The 17,677-nt window shown below is 29.3% G+C and overlaps 2 protein-coding genes across 2 annotated transcripts; both read left to right on the top strand.

The window, feature by feature from the left end:
* Positions 1-1,731: 1,731 nt before the first annotated feature.
* On the top strand, positions 1,732-5,835 carry LOC123299262 (protein Pixie). Its single transcript, XM_044881598.1, has 8 exons — positions 1,732-1,868; positions 2,196-2,627; positions 2,712-2,919; positions 2,987-3,173; positions 3,678-3,799; positions 3,859-4,143; positions 4,669-4,981; positions 5,182-5,835. Exons 2-8 carry the CDS (start codon positions 2,199-2,201, stop codon positions 5,462-5,464), a joined length of 1,827 nt encoding a protein of 608 aa, XP_044737533.1. The 5' UTR covers positions 1,732-1,868; positions 2,196-2,198; the 3' UTR covers positions 5,465-5,835.
* A 2,919-nt stretch (positions 5,836-8,754) lies between these two features.
* LOC123297953 lies at positions 8,755-17,004 on the top strand. Its single transcript, XM_044879793.1, has 15 exons — positions 8,755-8,922; positions 9,237-9,371; positions 9,431-9,593; positions 9,654-9,875; positions 10,077-10,177; positions 10,610-10,945; positions 11,017-11,149; positions 11,595-11,959; positions 14,215-14,361; positions 14,423-14,557; positions 14,622-14,784; positions 14,847-15,068; positions 15,194-15,363; positions 15,434-15,698; positions 16,562-17,004. Exons 1-15 carry the CDS (start codon positions 8,755-8,757, stop codon positions 17,002-17,004), a joined length of 3,168 nt encoding a protein of 1,055 aa, XP_044735728.1.
* Positions 17,005-17,677: the final 673 nt, after the last annotated feature.

Genomic DNA, 17,677 nt, shown 5'->3' with positions numbered 1-17,677 from the left:
TAATAAAAATTATGATTTAAAATTTACTTTCGTATTGCAAATCTTTCGTAAATGTACTCATAAATAAATAACTTAAAAAATCGGAAAAATTGGAAAGTTATACCTGTTTCATCAAATTCCAAAGCAAAAACTTTCGAAGTTTCTGTTTTGGATAAAATACATTTTCTAGAATTATTTTGGTTCTAAAAATTGACTAACCTGGTCGCTTTGACGATCGGTCGAATATTTTCTGAGACATGAACTAAAATAGTGGGTAGTGATAGAACTATCCGTGGGGTGGTATCGGTTGCGGTGAACAACTTGTCGCTAAATCGTAAAATAAACCAGATTTTCATGTTTTTTTTTTTTTTTTCAAATCAAGTGTTTCTAACAAAGGTTGTTTGTTTTTTTATAAAGAACATTTTTTACAATTAAACAAGATCGGTCCTACAGACCCAAGACTCAATTTACCAATGTTGCTCATTTACGAATTTAATCTCGCTTTTTGCTTCCTCGGCTTCCCGTAAAAATTTCACTTTGGTATCTCTTTTCGTTTTTGAGTTATCGTTATCAAAGACGGACAGGCAGACATCCGGAAATGGACTAATTATGTGATTTTATGAACACTTATATCAAAATTTTGTTCGTAGCATCAATAAGGGCTACAAACTTGGGGCCAAACGTAGTATACCTTGGTATATTTCATATATAAAAGGTATAAAAACATGAAAAGTATAAAATTATTAATTACTCAAAAAATGAAAGGTTCGATTTCTTTCTCTAACAAACTTTATAAGCCCGCGCTTGTAATCGTAAAAATAATCGAAACGATTAACATATAGTATAGTAAAAAGTAGCAGAAACAATTAAGACCTTGAATTAATCTTTAAGATTGTATGCCTAAGACATGGGTATCAATTAAAGTTATGTAAGTAGGTAATTTTCGTTGGATTTTATGATAAGTCGTATCTATGTATTATCTTTATTCTAATTCAGAACAAAATCTAATCGGTACATCAAAAAAACTTATCTTCAGGGTGGTTTGATAAATATAACTATTTTTTAATGATGTTTATTTATGAGACCTTCAATCGTTACGATTCCTGTAATTTATAATTAAGCAAACATTCTACTTTTAAGCCCAAAGTGTACCTAATTATCAAAAATTTAAATAAACGTGTTTAAGTCTATTAATTGCTAATAATTAATATTTTTTAATAAGTTTATATCTATTTTTAGTCGTCTTTTAAATGTTCAATCGCCACAGGCATTGTTTAAAAAAAATATTTTATTATTTTTAAAATAATTGTTTTAATATTATGGTTGTTGTCTAAAATAATAACCCAAGATAACAACCAACTATTTTATTTACATAAAATATATAAATCTGAAACATTAGAGAAATAGTACAGAATTTTTATATGTGGAACAAAATTTTAAATAATTTTTATAAAATTTCACAACAATGCAATGCATCTAAAAAATTGTGAAATTACGGAAACGCCGAAGAACTATCAAATGACATATTTCCGGAATTCCAAAACATTTCTCAAGACCATCACCAGATGTCATCTATTGCTGAACACAAAATTTAAAAACAATTTTAATACAATTTCGCTGTCAATTAATGAGATTTATAATAAAATTTCTTGTAATTTTAAAATAATTTCGAGTATTAAATTGAATTATTTAATTTAATTTCAAAATGAAAGATATATGCTTGAATGTAGTATACATCCTACAAAAGTATTCCAGTCATTAGATAGAGGTGGTATCTTCTCTATGATTAAACTGACATAGATTATAATCTAAATTTAAGTAACTGAAAGAATTTTCGGCACGGTGGTCGGTGCATAAATTTTTTAGAAGAATATAAAATAATATAACAGGTGCGTTAATAAATATTTTGATATAATATCCAAAAATATTGAATATATTCCTCTCCTACAATACTTTATTTGCTTGCTCCACTTTTACCAAAGTGTAAAACATATGTAACCTGGGGTGTGAAGTATGTTTAAAACGTGGCTATTTGTATTAAATAAATTTTTTAAATGATTTTTGTTTGAAAAATATCAATAAAATATATTAAATATTACTAATATTCAATATTTTTTAATGTATACCCATATCTTGTACTTGTAAATGTAAAAATAACTTTCTTTGATATTCACATAACCACAATCTCATGTCGAATTGAATTAATTTTTTTATAGAAAATGCCTCGAAGTAAAGCAACTGAAGAGACAGATAAGTTAACGCGTATTGCTATTGTAAATGCAGATAAATGTAAACCGAAACGTTGCCGACAAGAATGTAAAAAATCATGTCCCGTAGTTCGTATGGGTAAATTATGTATAGAAGTTACTCCAAATACAAAGATAGCTTCAATCTCGGAAGAATTATGTATCGGATGTGGTATTTGTGTGAAAAAATGTCCCTTTGAAGCCATCACAATTATCAATTTACCAAGTAATTTAGAAAAAGATACAACGCATCGATATAGTAAGAATTCATTTAAGTTACATCGTCTTCCAATTCCACGGCCTGGTGAAGTATTAGGTTTGGTTGGTACTAATGGAATTGGTAAATCAACTGCGTTAAAGATTTTGGCTGGTAAACAAAAACCAAATCTTGGCAGATATTCTGTAAGTGATTTGAAATTTTCTTTGTGATAACTTTTAGGGCTTTTTAATGTTTCTTCAATATTTATTTGGTGTTATTTGTCGTAGGATCCTCCAGATTGGACAGAAATCTTAAATCATTTTCGTGGTTCTGAATTACAAAATTACTTTACGAAAATTTTAGAAGATGATTTAAAAGCTCTAATTAAACCACAATATGTAGATCAAATTCCAAAAGCCGTTAAAGGCACTGTGGGGCAATTATTAGATAAGAAAACGGAACGAAAAAATCAAGGCGAAATCTGCACCATGTTAGGTTTGTTTCGAATTTTTAAATCAAGAATAAGTTTAACACGTATTTATTGTATTTCGTGTTTTCGCAGATCTGAATCATATTCGTGAACGTGAAATCTCTGCGTTATCTGGTGGAGAATTACAAAGGTTTGCTTGTGCTATGGTGTGTATTCAAGATGGTGATATATTTATGTTTGACGAACCGTCTTCGTATTTGGATGTAAAACAACGGTTAAATGCTGCCGTTACTATTCGATCATTGATTGATCCAGACAAGTAAGTGTACAGAGTGGCCATTAAATGGGAAAATTGCGAATTTATCGCGAAATATGATTTACCGGGAATTGTTATGTAATGCAGGGAAATTTAAGAAAGTTCAAACAAGCTTGAAAACTTGGCAAACCAGTATCTGGTTTTTGAAATTTTATTCGTAGTGCTGCTGGTGTCAACCGTCACGGATTTCCTTTCCTTTAAGGATCCCATTCACAAAAAACCCGTTGACCCGTACTAACTCGGCTCAATTAAAGACATGGCCAACCCGTGGATCACAGGGTAAGACCACGCGAGAGAAAATTCTCAATTTGTGTCTCTTATTTTATATCCATCCCCAGATATCCGTATCTGAAATTATAGGCACGGATATATTACATATATGATACATAAATTATAGGAACGGATATCTGTGGCGGGTGGCAAAAGACACTCCGTTTTCCGTTTATTCGTACGATTAAAAAATTGAGGCAGCTTTTTAGAAAATATTTTATTTAAAACTTTTTACAGGTTCATTATTGTGGTAGAACACGATTTATCTGTTCTGGATTATCTATCTGATTTTATTTGTTGTCTATATGGAGTGCCTGGTGCTTATGGAGTCGTAACTATGCCTTTCTCAGTCCGTGAAGGTAAATTAAAACAAATTATTAATAAATTGGAAACTCCTAATATCTTATTCTTTGTCTAGGTATAAATATATTTTTGGATGGTTTTGTACCAACGGAAAATCTACGATTTCGTGATGAATCATTAGTATTTAAAGTAGCTGAATCTGCGACGGAAGAAGAAGTGAAACGTATGAATCATTATATTTATCCAGCTATGGTTAAAACAATGGGTAATTTTAAATTGACTGTGGATCAAGGACAATTTTCTGATTCCGAAATTTTGGTATTATTGGGTGAAAATGGTACTGGTAAAACAACATTTATTCGGATGTTAGCTGGAAATTTAGAACCTGATGAGGGCTCAGGTACAGTCATTGCTTTTGTTATTAATTTTATTCATATCTCTGTATTTATGGTTGACCGGGAATTATTATGGAAAACAGGGAAATCTAAGAAATGTAAAAACTTCATGATTTATATCCAGATTACAATCAAACCTTTTTCCGAAATATTTGCAAAAAACCAAAACCCCATCTTTTTTTGCAATTAAATTGTTTATATTTTTTGTAATTTTTACCACAACCTCTTTATTTGTGTCCAAACAGTTTCTAAACATACTTCCGATCAAATGTCAACTTGATTATAATTTTCCGAGAATTAGATCAGGCCATCCCAAAATAGTGCTTATTTTTCTAGGTTATTCTCTTTAGTCTAATAAAATTTTACCAATTTTGATTAGTCTTCAAATTCACCAAACCTTGAACACCGAATAAAACAGTCATGATATTACACTCTTTAATAACAATACGTCAAATCAAAATTTGATTTTCAATTATTTCCATAATTCGGATTTACGCATATTGATATTTTTTATTTGTTTTAAATTCTAGGCGATTTACCTCAGTTACATATTAGTTACAAACCACAAAAAATTAGTCCAAAATCTCAAGGACTTGTACGGCAATTACTACACGATAAAATTAAGGATGCATATATTCATCCACAATTTATAACGGATGTAATGAAACCATTACGTATTGAAGATATTATCGATCAAGAAGTTCAAAATTTATCTGGTGGTGAATTACAACGAGTAGCAATGGCACTATGTCTTGGTAAACCTGCCGATGTTTATCTAATCGATGAACCATCTGCATACTTGGATTCCGAACAACGTTTAGTTGCAGCTAAAGTTATTAAAAGGTTTGTTTAAAATTATTTAACGGTATTTGACGATAAGCTTCAGAAAGTTGATTTTTTCAAAGAAAATTTTATTCATTGTGTTTTTGGACCCTAGATTTTTTTTAAGGTTGTTGCAAGTGGAAGGGGGTCTCGTTGTCCCTCTCACTCTGTCCCATAACCTTATTCAGGCAAGCCTCTTAACTAAATTATATTTTTTACAGATTTATTCTTCATGCAAAGAAAACTGGTTTCGTAGTAGAGCACGATTTTATAATGGCAACATATTTAGCTGATCGTGTAATCGTATTCGAAGGTACACCATCATTAAACACACGTGCACATACACCACAAACTCTATTAGCTGGAATGAATCGTTTCTTAGAATTGTTAGGCATTACATTTCGACGAGATCCAAATAACTTTCGACCACGTATCAATAAGTGTAATTCTGTTAAAGATACAGAACAAAAACGTGCTGGTCAATATTTCTTTTTGGAAGAATGAGGCGATTTTCTTTTATTAATAAATTGTGTAAAATATTTATAGATCCAATTGTGTACATAATTAATTCTTGTTATTTTTTATGTATTTTAATTTCGAGGTATAAATATTTCACAGAAATCGACAAAAAAATATATATATTATCTGATGGCATTCTGGTAATGATGTTGATTATAGTAAAAAAAAAATTGATGACGATAACAATAATGGCTTAAATAAGATGGGCATTATTAAATATTATTTGTTTTAAAATACAATTACCGATTTTTTAGTTTTTGTTTTAAAACTTTTAATAAATATTGAATCTTATTTATTGAAATTGTTGTTGTGTCTTATAATTAATTAAAAGCAAGGTACCAACTGTGTAAAACGGACTCAACATTTTTTTTTATTATATATTTGTAATAATTTATATATCTTTAAAAAATATATATCAAGGATACCGAATTGAATTCATTTATTTCGCTTCCTTGTACCTCAAAAATTTTAATAAAAAGACAAAAATTTTAATAAGAAGATAGAAAGATTTATAGGTAAGTATTAGGGTAAGCCTCTGAACATGGATTTAATTTTTTTTTTCCTCCTCTTACGTTGTCAAAGAGTGTGCTGTTTATCAAGAAATTGTCACTCAAGAAAAATGTCATTTGTATCGAAACTGGGTGTTTTCAAATTATGCTATTTTTTTAGTGATATTTTAGAATTTTTTCGTAAATCCCCACTCAACCGTAGAATGAACTCGAATGAGTTTGACAAATGTACGAATATTTTATGAAACATCGACGTTTACGTGGATCTCGAAAATCTCCCATTCAACCGTTGAATGAACTGAATTAGTTTGGCAACTGTACGAATATTTTATGAAACATCAACTAAGTATAAACGTGTACGTGGATTGGTGTTCTATATCTGGATTTCAGTATATACCTCAAAATATTCTTAAATCTAAAAATCAATAAGATTTTCATATCTTTGAAAGGTTATATTCTATGTCCTTGAACTATTGGTACCCAAAAAACATAAATATTCAATTCATTTGACGATTTAATAAGAATTGTTCGAAGGATCTCCAGTAGCGCATCGAAATGAAAGGTTTTTGTCATCAAAAATATCAGTATTATGATTCGGAACTATCATTAGATTAATATCACATAAAAAGCATATGATAGGTTTTTTACTATGTGACGCTGCTAAGTTTTTTTCCAGATGGCAGGACGGCTTTAACTAGTTACGTTTAGGCCGTGACGCTCAATCTCAGCGTTAACCATCAACATGAAAATACACCTTATTAGGTAGGTATTACCTTACACAAATCAAGGAACCAATTAGAAATAACTTATTTCATAACAATGCAGTGTTTGGGTTGTAAGGGTCATGGCCATTATAAGTTATACCTTGTTTCATATCTACCTCAGTAATTTATTTATTTACTATTTAATAATTATAATACCTTTATTCATAAAATTATTTTTTATCGTTACGTTAAAATGTCGTCATATATTTACAGACTTAATTGATAAACAATAGAATACTGAATTACAAATTCTAATGTAAATCAACAAATACAAACAATAAATATTGAAATAGTCATAAAATAAATAAGTAATACAAAATCATTGAGTCTGTTTCGAAATACAAGACGTCATTCTGTCAAATTTGGAGGAACATTTTTTAAAATTGCATCGGGACATCAATCCTCGTATATGTTTTTAGTCGATATTTCAAAAAAAATACTTGTACAATTATTAAAAGCCACCGCCCTATTTTATTTTCTGGGTCGAAATTACTTTGGAAATAATTTTGAAACGATTTTTGTTGAAACCACACAGTTTCAGTTTTGTTTTTTTTGTATAGTTAAAGATGTTACAAATAAAGGAAACTGAAAAAAACCGCTCGCATTTTGCTAAAACCTCATGGAATGTGTTATTTAGGTATCAAATATCATTAGTAATGTATGAGTCAGTGGCGCAAATGTTTCTATTTGTAAATATAAATTCTCAATTCAATGGAAAGGTTATTGTTAAAGTTGACTTACAAAATTAATAAATAGGCAACTTGAATTACGTATAAGTTATATACATGTATAATAGTTTTTGATTATATGACAAACACTTGACATTTACGTCATACAAGTTGCCTAATTGCTAATTTTTTAAGTGTTTAACATTGATCGTTTCATTTGATTAAAAATTTATTGTTTAAAATATTTGCGCCACTAACTCATGCGTTACAAATGATATTTTACACCTAAGAAACACATTCCTTGAGGTTTTATCCTCTAATATATTTTCAGTCAACGTTTCAGAAAATACTCGCCCAGTTGTTTGTTTTTTTGTTCATTTTCTGAATATTTTTAGCCAAATCAGAGCCACAAAATTTGATGATTTCGATATATTTTGTCAATTGAGATAAAAATACATGGCAATTGAATTAAATCTTTCATTATCAAGGTCATATTAATGAACTTTATATTTATTCATATAATATCAATTGTTATTTCATAAAAAAATTAGAATTTATTTGTATGCAAATATGAAATATTAATGATATTATAAATAAGACATAAAAGGATAATATTGCATTTTATGTATTTTAAAATTATTGATTATTATTTGCAAATTGCATCCATAATTCATTGTAAAAATATAATATTCATCAGTTGAATTATTTTTAATTTGTTTAATAAACTCAAACACTGGTGAGGTTGCTATATTGTAAAAGAGTGAGATTTAGATTGCGCAGGGAGCGGGGTTCAAACTTTTGTTCATCATGTTAGGCCATAAATTTAAAAAAACTCTTCTTTCGTTAAAAAAATATTTTATTATGTCATGATATTCATGAAATTTTTTTCGGATTTTGAAAATATCGTAAAAGAGATGACAAAAAGTGAAATATATTAAAACTAAATGATTATTTTTTGGTACACAAAACCAAATTTAAAAATTATCATACTTTTGGTTGCGATAGTTGAGACCTGTATTATAAAAATTAAGTATTATTGATAAATATTATTAGAAAAAGTCAAAAGTCAACAATTTAATTTTGTATTATATGCATATTAGATTGAATGTACCTACTACCGAATATTTCAATATTTCTAATTTTTTGTTACGTCATTGCGTAAGTGAATTAGATTGAATTTTGTGAGTTCAATCACTTTTAAATGAATGCATTTAGTCTATGGAAATTTTTATGGGGTACTAAAACTAATAGGAAATCGTTAATTTCAAAGTATATATAGATATTTTTCGTACTGTTTCTTAAAATTACATAAGCATTCAAAACAAAAAAGTAAAATGCAGTCAAACAATGAAATCGTTGATAAGATAATTGTTGAAACAAAGTTAGGAAAAATTTGTGGATCCATTAAAAAAAGTGAAACTAAAAGTTTTCCAGATACGGATTACTATAGTTTTCAAGGAATACCATATGCAAAACCACCGTTGGGATCATTAAGATTTCGAGTAAGTCACTTTTTAATTTTTGTGCGAAATCATTGGAAATAATTGGAAAATTATCTAACGCGAAAAAACGTATCGGCTCATTTTTATAGGCAATGACATAATACACTATAATTCGTTTTTTCAATACGAGGACGTCTTCATGGTCAAACAAATTTTGATTTTTTATATGCAATTACGTAGCTATTGTAGTAGATTTTGGTCATTGCTGCAAAATAGCAACTTTTGTTTGAAAAATTATTGCTTTTACAATTTTTAGTCAAATATTTAGTTGTTAGTTTGACCACACTGGTCATCTAATGATTGTATAATTATAGGCTCCCCAACCTCCAGAACCATGGACAGGAATTCATGATGGAACTCAAGAAGGTAATCCAAGTTCTCAAGTAACTTATGATGGTGAATATATTGGAGATGAAGATTGCCTATTCTTAAATGTGTACACACCATTGGTAAAGTTGCATATTGATTTTATACGAAACCATACCAAGTTAATATATTTTTCTTATAGAAACCTGGAGACAGCCATAATGAGTTATTGCCAATTATGTTTTGGATTCATGGAGGAGGATTTGCAACGGGAAGTGGTGGCCAAGCATTACATTCGCCTGATTATTTAATGCCACAAAAAAATGTTGTTGTTGTAACAATTAACTATCGCTTAGGCGCATTTGGTAAAGTTTTTTTATTTCATCTTCAAAATTATTCACTTAATATATTTTTTTTTATATTAGGTTTTCTAAAATGCAACGACCCGAATATTAGAGTTCCTGGTAATGCCGGTTGTAAAGACGTTGTAATGGCTTTAAAATGGGTTAAAAATCACATCGAAAATTTTAATGGTGATCCAAATAATGTCACAATTTGGGGCCAAAGTGCGGGTGCAGCTATTGTTCATACATTGTTACTTTCACCGATGGCAAAGGGATTGTTTCATAAAGCTATTATCCAGAGTGGTTAGTATGCATGTCTGAATCATTTGCGACGATATCAAAGTTTGTTTCAGTTTGAAACTATTTCAAAATTAAATGCTGTGTAATGCCTTTGGAGTAATTGAGAAAAATTAAATATGGGTCTAAATTTTTTAGGTATATGTTTTACAAAATTCTTTCATGGGAAAACTGAAACTATTTGGATAACGAAAATGCTTTCGGCAGCTGGGTATGCAGTATCAGATGAAGCAGAAGCTTTTGATTTATTATCGAAACTTTCAACTACTGAAGTGGCTAGAGTTTTTAAAACTTTTCATGATACAGTGGTAATTTTTTGATTAATAATGATTTGATTTAATGAGTTTCATCAAATTCCAAAACAAAAATTTTTGTTGCGTTTTTTCGATTTTTTCAAAGTGGTACCCCTTAAAAAATTGCAAAAAAACGAGAAAAATATTTTTGTTTTGGAATTTGATGAAACTCGGTGGATGGAGATATTTCTGTTAAATTATATGTATCTACGGGCGTTGCAAACTATAGTTCTTTTTATTATTGCTAGATAGAGTCTTTCTGAATATTAAAATCCAAACTTATTGCAAATAATTTCAAAATATCACAAAATCTGCAAGGGCGTCTTGTACGCTTGCCCGGTATTACAAAAGATTCTTGAATAATTACGTCTACAAGTATTTTCGCTTTGCTTCAGATAATTTCATAAAAATTTGCTTTCATTATTCGATTTAATTTTTTCTGGTTAGGGTCCAAGTGTTGTTTTTCCATATATAACCGCTGAAAGTTCAACATGCCTCGAAGAAACTTATTTAACTCAAGACTACGAATCGTATTATTTACAAAATAAAATTAATGCTGTTCCACTTTTAATTGGAACAAATGTTGATGATGGATTAGTTTTTGCAGCTAAACGAGAATCTTATGGTGCAACTACACCCGAGCATATAACACCACATACAGCTGTACCAGAAATGTTAAAAAATTTAAATAATAAAGAATATGACGAAGTTGGTAGAAAAATTATTAAGTTTTATTATGGCAACGAGACACCATCCAGAAGAAATTTGGATAAATATGCTCGTGTAAGGTTTTATTCTCTGTTATAGAACTTTTGTCGAAATTGAATTAATGGCGATTATTTTTTTCTCTCTAGTTAGCGAGTGATAATAGTTTCTTTTTGAGTACAAGACATCTTATTCAATTATATCAAATGTGTACAACTGAACCGATCTATCGATATAAATTCAATGTTCAATCACCCCATAATCTATATAAAAAAATTTATAGTAAGTATTTTTAGTCGTATGTGCTAAGGCAGTTCAATCGTCAAGGCAAGTTTAGACTTGCAGTTGAAATTATTTTTACCATATTTTCAACTTTGATGATGAATTTTGTTATAACTTCACGAATGTTGACGAAAAATAAGAATAAAATTGTTCGATATCTGCTTGGTTTTCGAAATATCGAAAGCTAAATAATCAAACAAAATTTTCAATTTTCGATATTTTGAAAATTACTCTAGATATTGAAAAATTATATCAAGATATAATATAATTCACCATCAAATTTTAAAATAACTATTTTTTTTTTTAAATTGTGTACCCACTCTCTTGCTTAGACATTCTTAATTAGTCCGGCATAACGAGTTTTTTTGTTTTCAATAGTTTATTAAGGTTTTAACATTGCCACCGACTAGTCTTGGAGATTAATTTTTAATGTAACTTTTTTAAGATATTTCGATACCAAGTGTCTGTCACGGTGATGAATTAACATATTTATTTTACACAAAATATTCGCGATGTTTCCGTCCAAACAGCGTAGAAGAACTAACACTTTATCGTATGGTTAATTTATGGACAAATTTTGCTAAATTTGGTAATCCAAATATCGCTTCTTCAACCTTCCAAGCGAATAATATTTCGATGAATATAAATTGGTTACCCGTTCAACCAGGACAATATAATCATCTAAATATTGGAAAAACATTAAAATATGTGAAAAGTGAACGAGATGAAGAAATGCGATTTAATTTTTGGGATGATTTATCAATTTTCTTTTATAAAAATTATCTCATGCCTGCTGAAATGGATGAAAAAGTGATTGATGAAAATTTTCATGATATGAGATTTCGATTAAAATTGTTTAAGGAATATGAAAGTGCTAGAAAATTGAGTGAACAAAAATGTGGAAAGAATGACTTTTAAAAAGAAAACTACTCAAATTATGTAAATCTAATAATTTTGTGTTATTGGAGGGCTTAAAGAATATGGCTCAATCCAAATTAAATTTCAATAAAAAAAGCTAATTATTTCAGATTTCCAAAATTGATTCCTATATTGGAATCCCCCTTCCCTTCAAAACGAAAATAGGTAGTAGAAAATACCTAAAATTAAGCTAACTCTAATAGGTTTCGAGAATGTGATGTCCCATACTGGAATTAAGCAAATAAGTGATAGCTAGAGAAAAACTGACATCACAGCTGAAAAGAATGTCCCAAAGTTAGTGGATTTCAAAAAAAATTCCAATAAGATCGGATCAAATTTGACTGTACCTATTATCAAAAAAATCGAATTTTTTAAGTTTATGACGTCATAAGAATTCAAAAAAATTAATTTTGCTCTATCACATCCAAATTTTATCCAATTTTGATAAACCAAGCATGTCAATCCTACTAAATTTGGGCCATACTTTTCAAATTTGTGAACAAAATTAACCTAGCGCTAATAGGTTTCAAGGATGTGAAGTTATGGTTCCGGAATTAAGCAAATAAGTGATAGCTAGCAAAAAACTGACATCAAAGCTGAAAAGAAGATTGAATTTTATAACTTAATGACGTCATTAGAATCCAAAAAAATTAATTTTGCCCCTATCACATCCAAATTTAATCCAATTTTGATAAACAACTAAACTTAAATTGAATCATCTTTATTTGTCATTAGATATAAAGTCCGCCCGTCGTTATTCATCGATTTGTGGGAATATAGATTGGATAAACTCTCATCAGAATTCCTTATAAATAAATTAACAAAATTTATGCATTAACGGGTTAATTATCTACTCAAAAAATGCTCATGAAAAATACCATACTTATCTATATTATTAAAAAATATAACACATTTATCACATACTATCAAATTTTGCCATCAACATTATTAAAATTATTTACAACATTATTTAATATTTTTATCTGTGAAACAAAGTCATATAAAGCGTGGAACAAAAAAATGTGTGATTTCGAAAAAGTTTTAAACAAAAATTCCATCAATTTTTCCTCCTTAAATGACATAAAAAAGCATTTAAGAAAATTAAGTACCGAAGAAAAAAATTCATTCCGCAGGAGCGGAGTTAGCTAAGCGAATTCCCTCAAAGAATGAAAAAATAGCACACTTTTCTTAAAATCGAATATTGTATTTTTTATTTCGATAACTAAGCGCCTAGAGAAAACATCACAAGAGTACTTTTTTGCTTAAAATTGATCAAAAAATACAAAAATATTTTTGCGTGCTTCTAAAAAGTTTCACAAGACTACTAGTTGAACTTACCTGAAAATTTTCAACTTTCTATCCATTACAGTTTTGGAGAAAATAGATGCCAAAATTTTTTGCTAAGTTGCACCCCCCCCCCTTACCTAGTGATGCTTACGAAAGAATGATTCATACAAAAATTGTTAATTTTTTTGTACAGAAGAACTTATACATTTCTTATAACTTATGTTTTATCTCTAACGGTTTACAAGATGGATTAGGCATTGAGAAGTCGACTTTTTGGTACGAAGTTTTTACAACCTAATGAACAACTGTGGAAAATTAAAGATGCGTAAATTTTTTTCTTTTGGATATTTAGTTTCATTGTTCTATTAATCAATTTTCTTCAGTACTTTTTTAGAAAATCAAGCACTGAAGAAAATTGATTTGTTTGTAAGCATATATTTAATAATAAAGACACGATGGGGTAGAGGAGTGTGCAATTTTGAAGTTATAAAAAATACTCATCAATTTTCCTAAATTATCTTTGTAATACCTTAAAATACATAAATTTGGGAAAATTGATGGGATTTCTTTTTACAACGTTTTCAAAATGGCACACTTCTCTGCCTCACCGTGTACTTATTAGACATATCGAGATAGTCGAATTGAGTACTATAAAAGAAATAAGCAATGCATATTTATTTGATATTATTCTTGGTGAATCGACTACCGATGGTAGAGAATTAGTAAATTTATACGGATAACTAAAATTTCCAGGAAATTGTTGATTTTAAAGAACATCTTTTTTCACAGTGTTCCTTAAAATTCGAATTTTTATACATTCAAAGAAATAAAGCAAAATGCAATCTTATAATAATGAAAAGATAAAAAAAATAATTGTTGAAACAAGTTTAGGGAAAATATGTGGATCGATTAAAACAAGTGAAACTAAAAGTTATCCAGACACAGATTACTATAGTTTTCAAGGTATACCATATGCAAAACCACCGTTGGGACCATTAAGATTTCGAGTAAGTAAATTTTCGGAATTTTCACGGAATTACGCATCGTAATATTTTTATGTTTATATAGGCTCCTCAACCACCGGAACCATGGACAGAAATTCATGATGGAACTCAAGAGGGTAATCAAAGTTCTCAATTATCATTGAATGGTGAACATATTGGAGACGAAGATTGTTTATTCTTAAATGTTTACACTCCATTGGTAAAGTATTTCCTTGATTAATTTCTTTCTTGATCTCAACAAGAAAATTTGATTTTTCTTATAGAAACCTGGAGACAGTCAAAATGAGCCATTACCGGTTATGTTTTGGATTCATGGAGGTGGATTTGTAACGGGAAGTGGTGGCCAAGCATTACATTCGCCTGATTATATAATGCCACAAAAAAATGTTGTTGTAGTAACAATTAACTATCGTTTAGGCGCATTTGGTAAACATTTTTTTTAGGTGTACACTTTAAAAATTTATTGTTTTAACTTTTTTAACTATCAGGTTTTCTAAAATGCAACGACCCAAATATTAGAGTTCCTGGTAATGCCGGATGTAAGGACGTTGTAATGGCTTTAAAATGGATAAAAAATCACATTGAAAATTTTAATGGTGATCCAAATAATGTCACAATTTGGGGTCAAAGTGCGGGTGCATTTATTGTGCATACTTTATTACTTTCGCCAATGGCAAAGGGAATGTTTCACAAAGCCATTATTCAAAGTGGTCAGTATGTGTGCCTGAGTCGAATTTTAATCTAAATTGTTTCGAATAAACTATATTGAAATTTGGCATTTATGAACATTGAGTTTGGAAAAATATGGAAAAACTGATATGAATTTGTTTTTTAGGCCCGTATTTCCCGAAATTCTATTATGGGAAATCCAAGACAATTGAGTTAATGGAAATGCTTTCGGTAGCTGGATTTGCAGTATCAAAAGAAACGGAAGCTTTTGATTTGTTATTGAGACTTCCAACCACCGCTGTTACCAAAGCTTTTAATAATTATCGTGAAAAAATGGTATTTTTTTGTTTCATAATAAAGATTATACGCCTGAGCAATACATAATTATGAATTAATTTTTGGCCAGGAGTCAAATTATATTTTTAGATATTTAGTCGTTGAGAGTTCGGAATCACAAGAGGAAGCTTATTTAGCTCAAGACAGCGAATCGTATTACTTACAAAATAAAATTAATGCTGTACCAATTTTAATTGGAACAAATGTTGATGATGGATTAGTTTTTGCAGCGAAACGTGGATCATATGGGGCAATTACACCAGAAAATACAACACCAAATACAGTTGTACCAAAAATGATAGAAGTCTCAAATAATGAAGATCATGAGGAATTTGGTAGAAAAATTATTAAGTTTTTTTATAATGATGAGATACCGTCCAAGAGAAATATGGATAAATATAGTCGTGTAAGGTTTTATCCTACATAATTGAAATTTTGTGTGTGTATCTAATGGTTTTTTTCTCTTTAGCTCACGAGTGATACAGGTTTTAATTTGAGTACAAGACATCTTATTCAATTATATCAAATGTGCACAACTGAACCGATTTACCGATACAAATTCAATGTTCAATCACCCTGTAATCTATACAACAAAATTTATGGTACGCTTTTTTGAATTATAGTTTTCATTACTGATGCAATATTCAATTAACAGCTTTATTCCTCAGTTAGGCAAATAATAAAATTTTGCCCTGATTTAGAATACGTATTTTACCTACAATTTTTGTTTAAACTTCCCTAGACTATATCCAAAATATTTATTCGCTATTTCAATAAAAATATTTCTTGTACCAAGTGACTGATAATAATTTAAAAATTTAATTGTCTATACTTGCTACACCTTTCTATTGCATCGTCGAAATTGATTGCCATGAAAGTGATTCATTTGCTGTTCGACTTGACCTTAAACCTTAGACCATTGGGTCCGTTGTACGTTGATACGACCGCTACTGAAAAGTGGATTGGCCCATCCCTGGCCACTACTTCGTGAATCATTCAAGGAATATCAAGAGCACGTGAACGGACTTTATATCTATCATAAAGTTAGTTCAGTTCATTATTTTTAATGGCATTATATTTTTGGAAATCTTTTGAATACAACTTTTCTCAGAGCTCTCAGAATTATACGTTGATAGCTTTTCGAATGGCGATAATATTAATTCAAAATGGCAATAATATTATTCCAAAATTGTTTCAGATATTTCGGTACCATGTGTGTGTCACGGTGATGAATTAACATACTTATTTTATACAAAATATTCCCGAACTTTCCGTCCAAACAGCGTAGAAGAATTAACACTTTATCGCATGATTAATTTTTGGACAAATTTTGCTAAATTTGGTGATCCAAATATTCCATCTTCAACCTTGCAAAATAATGTTTCGATGAATATAAATTGGTTACCCGTTCAACCACGACAATTGAATCATCTACATATTGGTAATATATTTAAATATGTCGATAGTGAATTGGATGAAGATATGCGGTTTAGATTTTGGGATGATTTATCAATTTTCTATTATAAAAAATATCTTATGCCAGATGGAATGGATGAAAAAGATATTGACGAAAAATTTCATGATGTGAGATTTCAATTGAAAATGCTTAGGGAATATCAAGGTGTCAAAAATGAAATATGAGAGCAATTCCATCTACATTTATCTATTTTCAAATTATGAATTTTTTTTATTTATTTACAAATTTTTTCAACCTCTACAGTTTAAAAAAATATATTTATAAAAAGTCCTTCAGAATTTGTAATAATTTCTCTCATCACGAAAGTAAAGGTGAACAGAACGTGTGAGCAAATCTCTCATGACGCAACTATATAATAAAGAACGGTTGACGCGAGTACTGAAAGGTAAAATCAGATGTCATGTATCAATTTGTTTAATTTAAGGGATTTGAGGAATTTTTTGTATTAATTATATGCCTGATAGTATTTAAAATAATTTGATGAATAATAGTAGGTACTAAATAATAATTAAAACAGTAAAAACAATTTAAACAAGTAATAATTATTGTTTATAATTATGGCCTTAAATAATTTCCGATAAATAAATACCTAGATGTTATGTTTACCTATTTTGAAAATAAAAAATTTCATGTTATTTCCTATCAATGACATATTTACTTACTTTAGTGAGACTTCAGTGTGATATCAAAACATGTAATTGCCATTTATGTCCACTGCCTGTCATCGTTTTTGCAGCCAAAATATGGACTTAGAAGCGAGTAGAGAAGGCATTAAGACAAAGTATAAAATCATCTATGTTTATGCATATAATACACATTTCGACTAGATAATGAATT

This window comes from Chrysoperla carnea, chromosome 4 (genome assembly GCF_905475395.1).
Source record: "Chrysoperla carnea chromosome 4, inChrCarn1.1, whole genome shotgun sequence".
NCBI classification, from domain to species: Eukaryota; Metazoa; Arthropoda; class Insecta; order Neuroptera; family Chrysopidae; genus Chrysoperla; species Chrysoperla carnea.
This window is presented reverse-complemented; position numbering and strand designations above follow the sequence as displayed.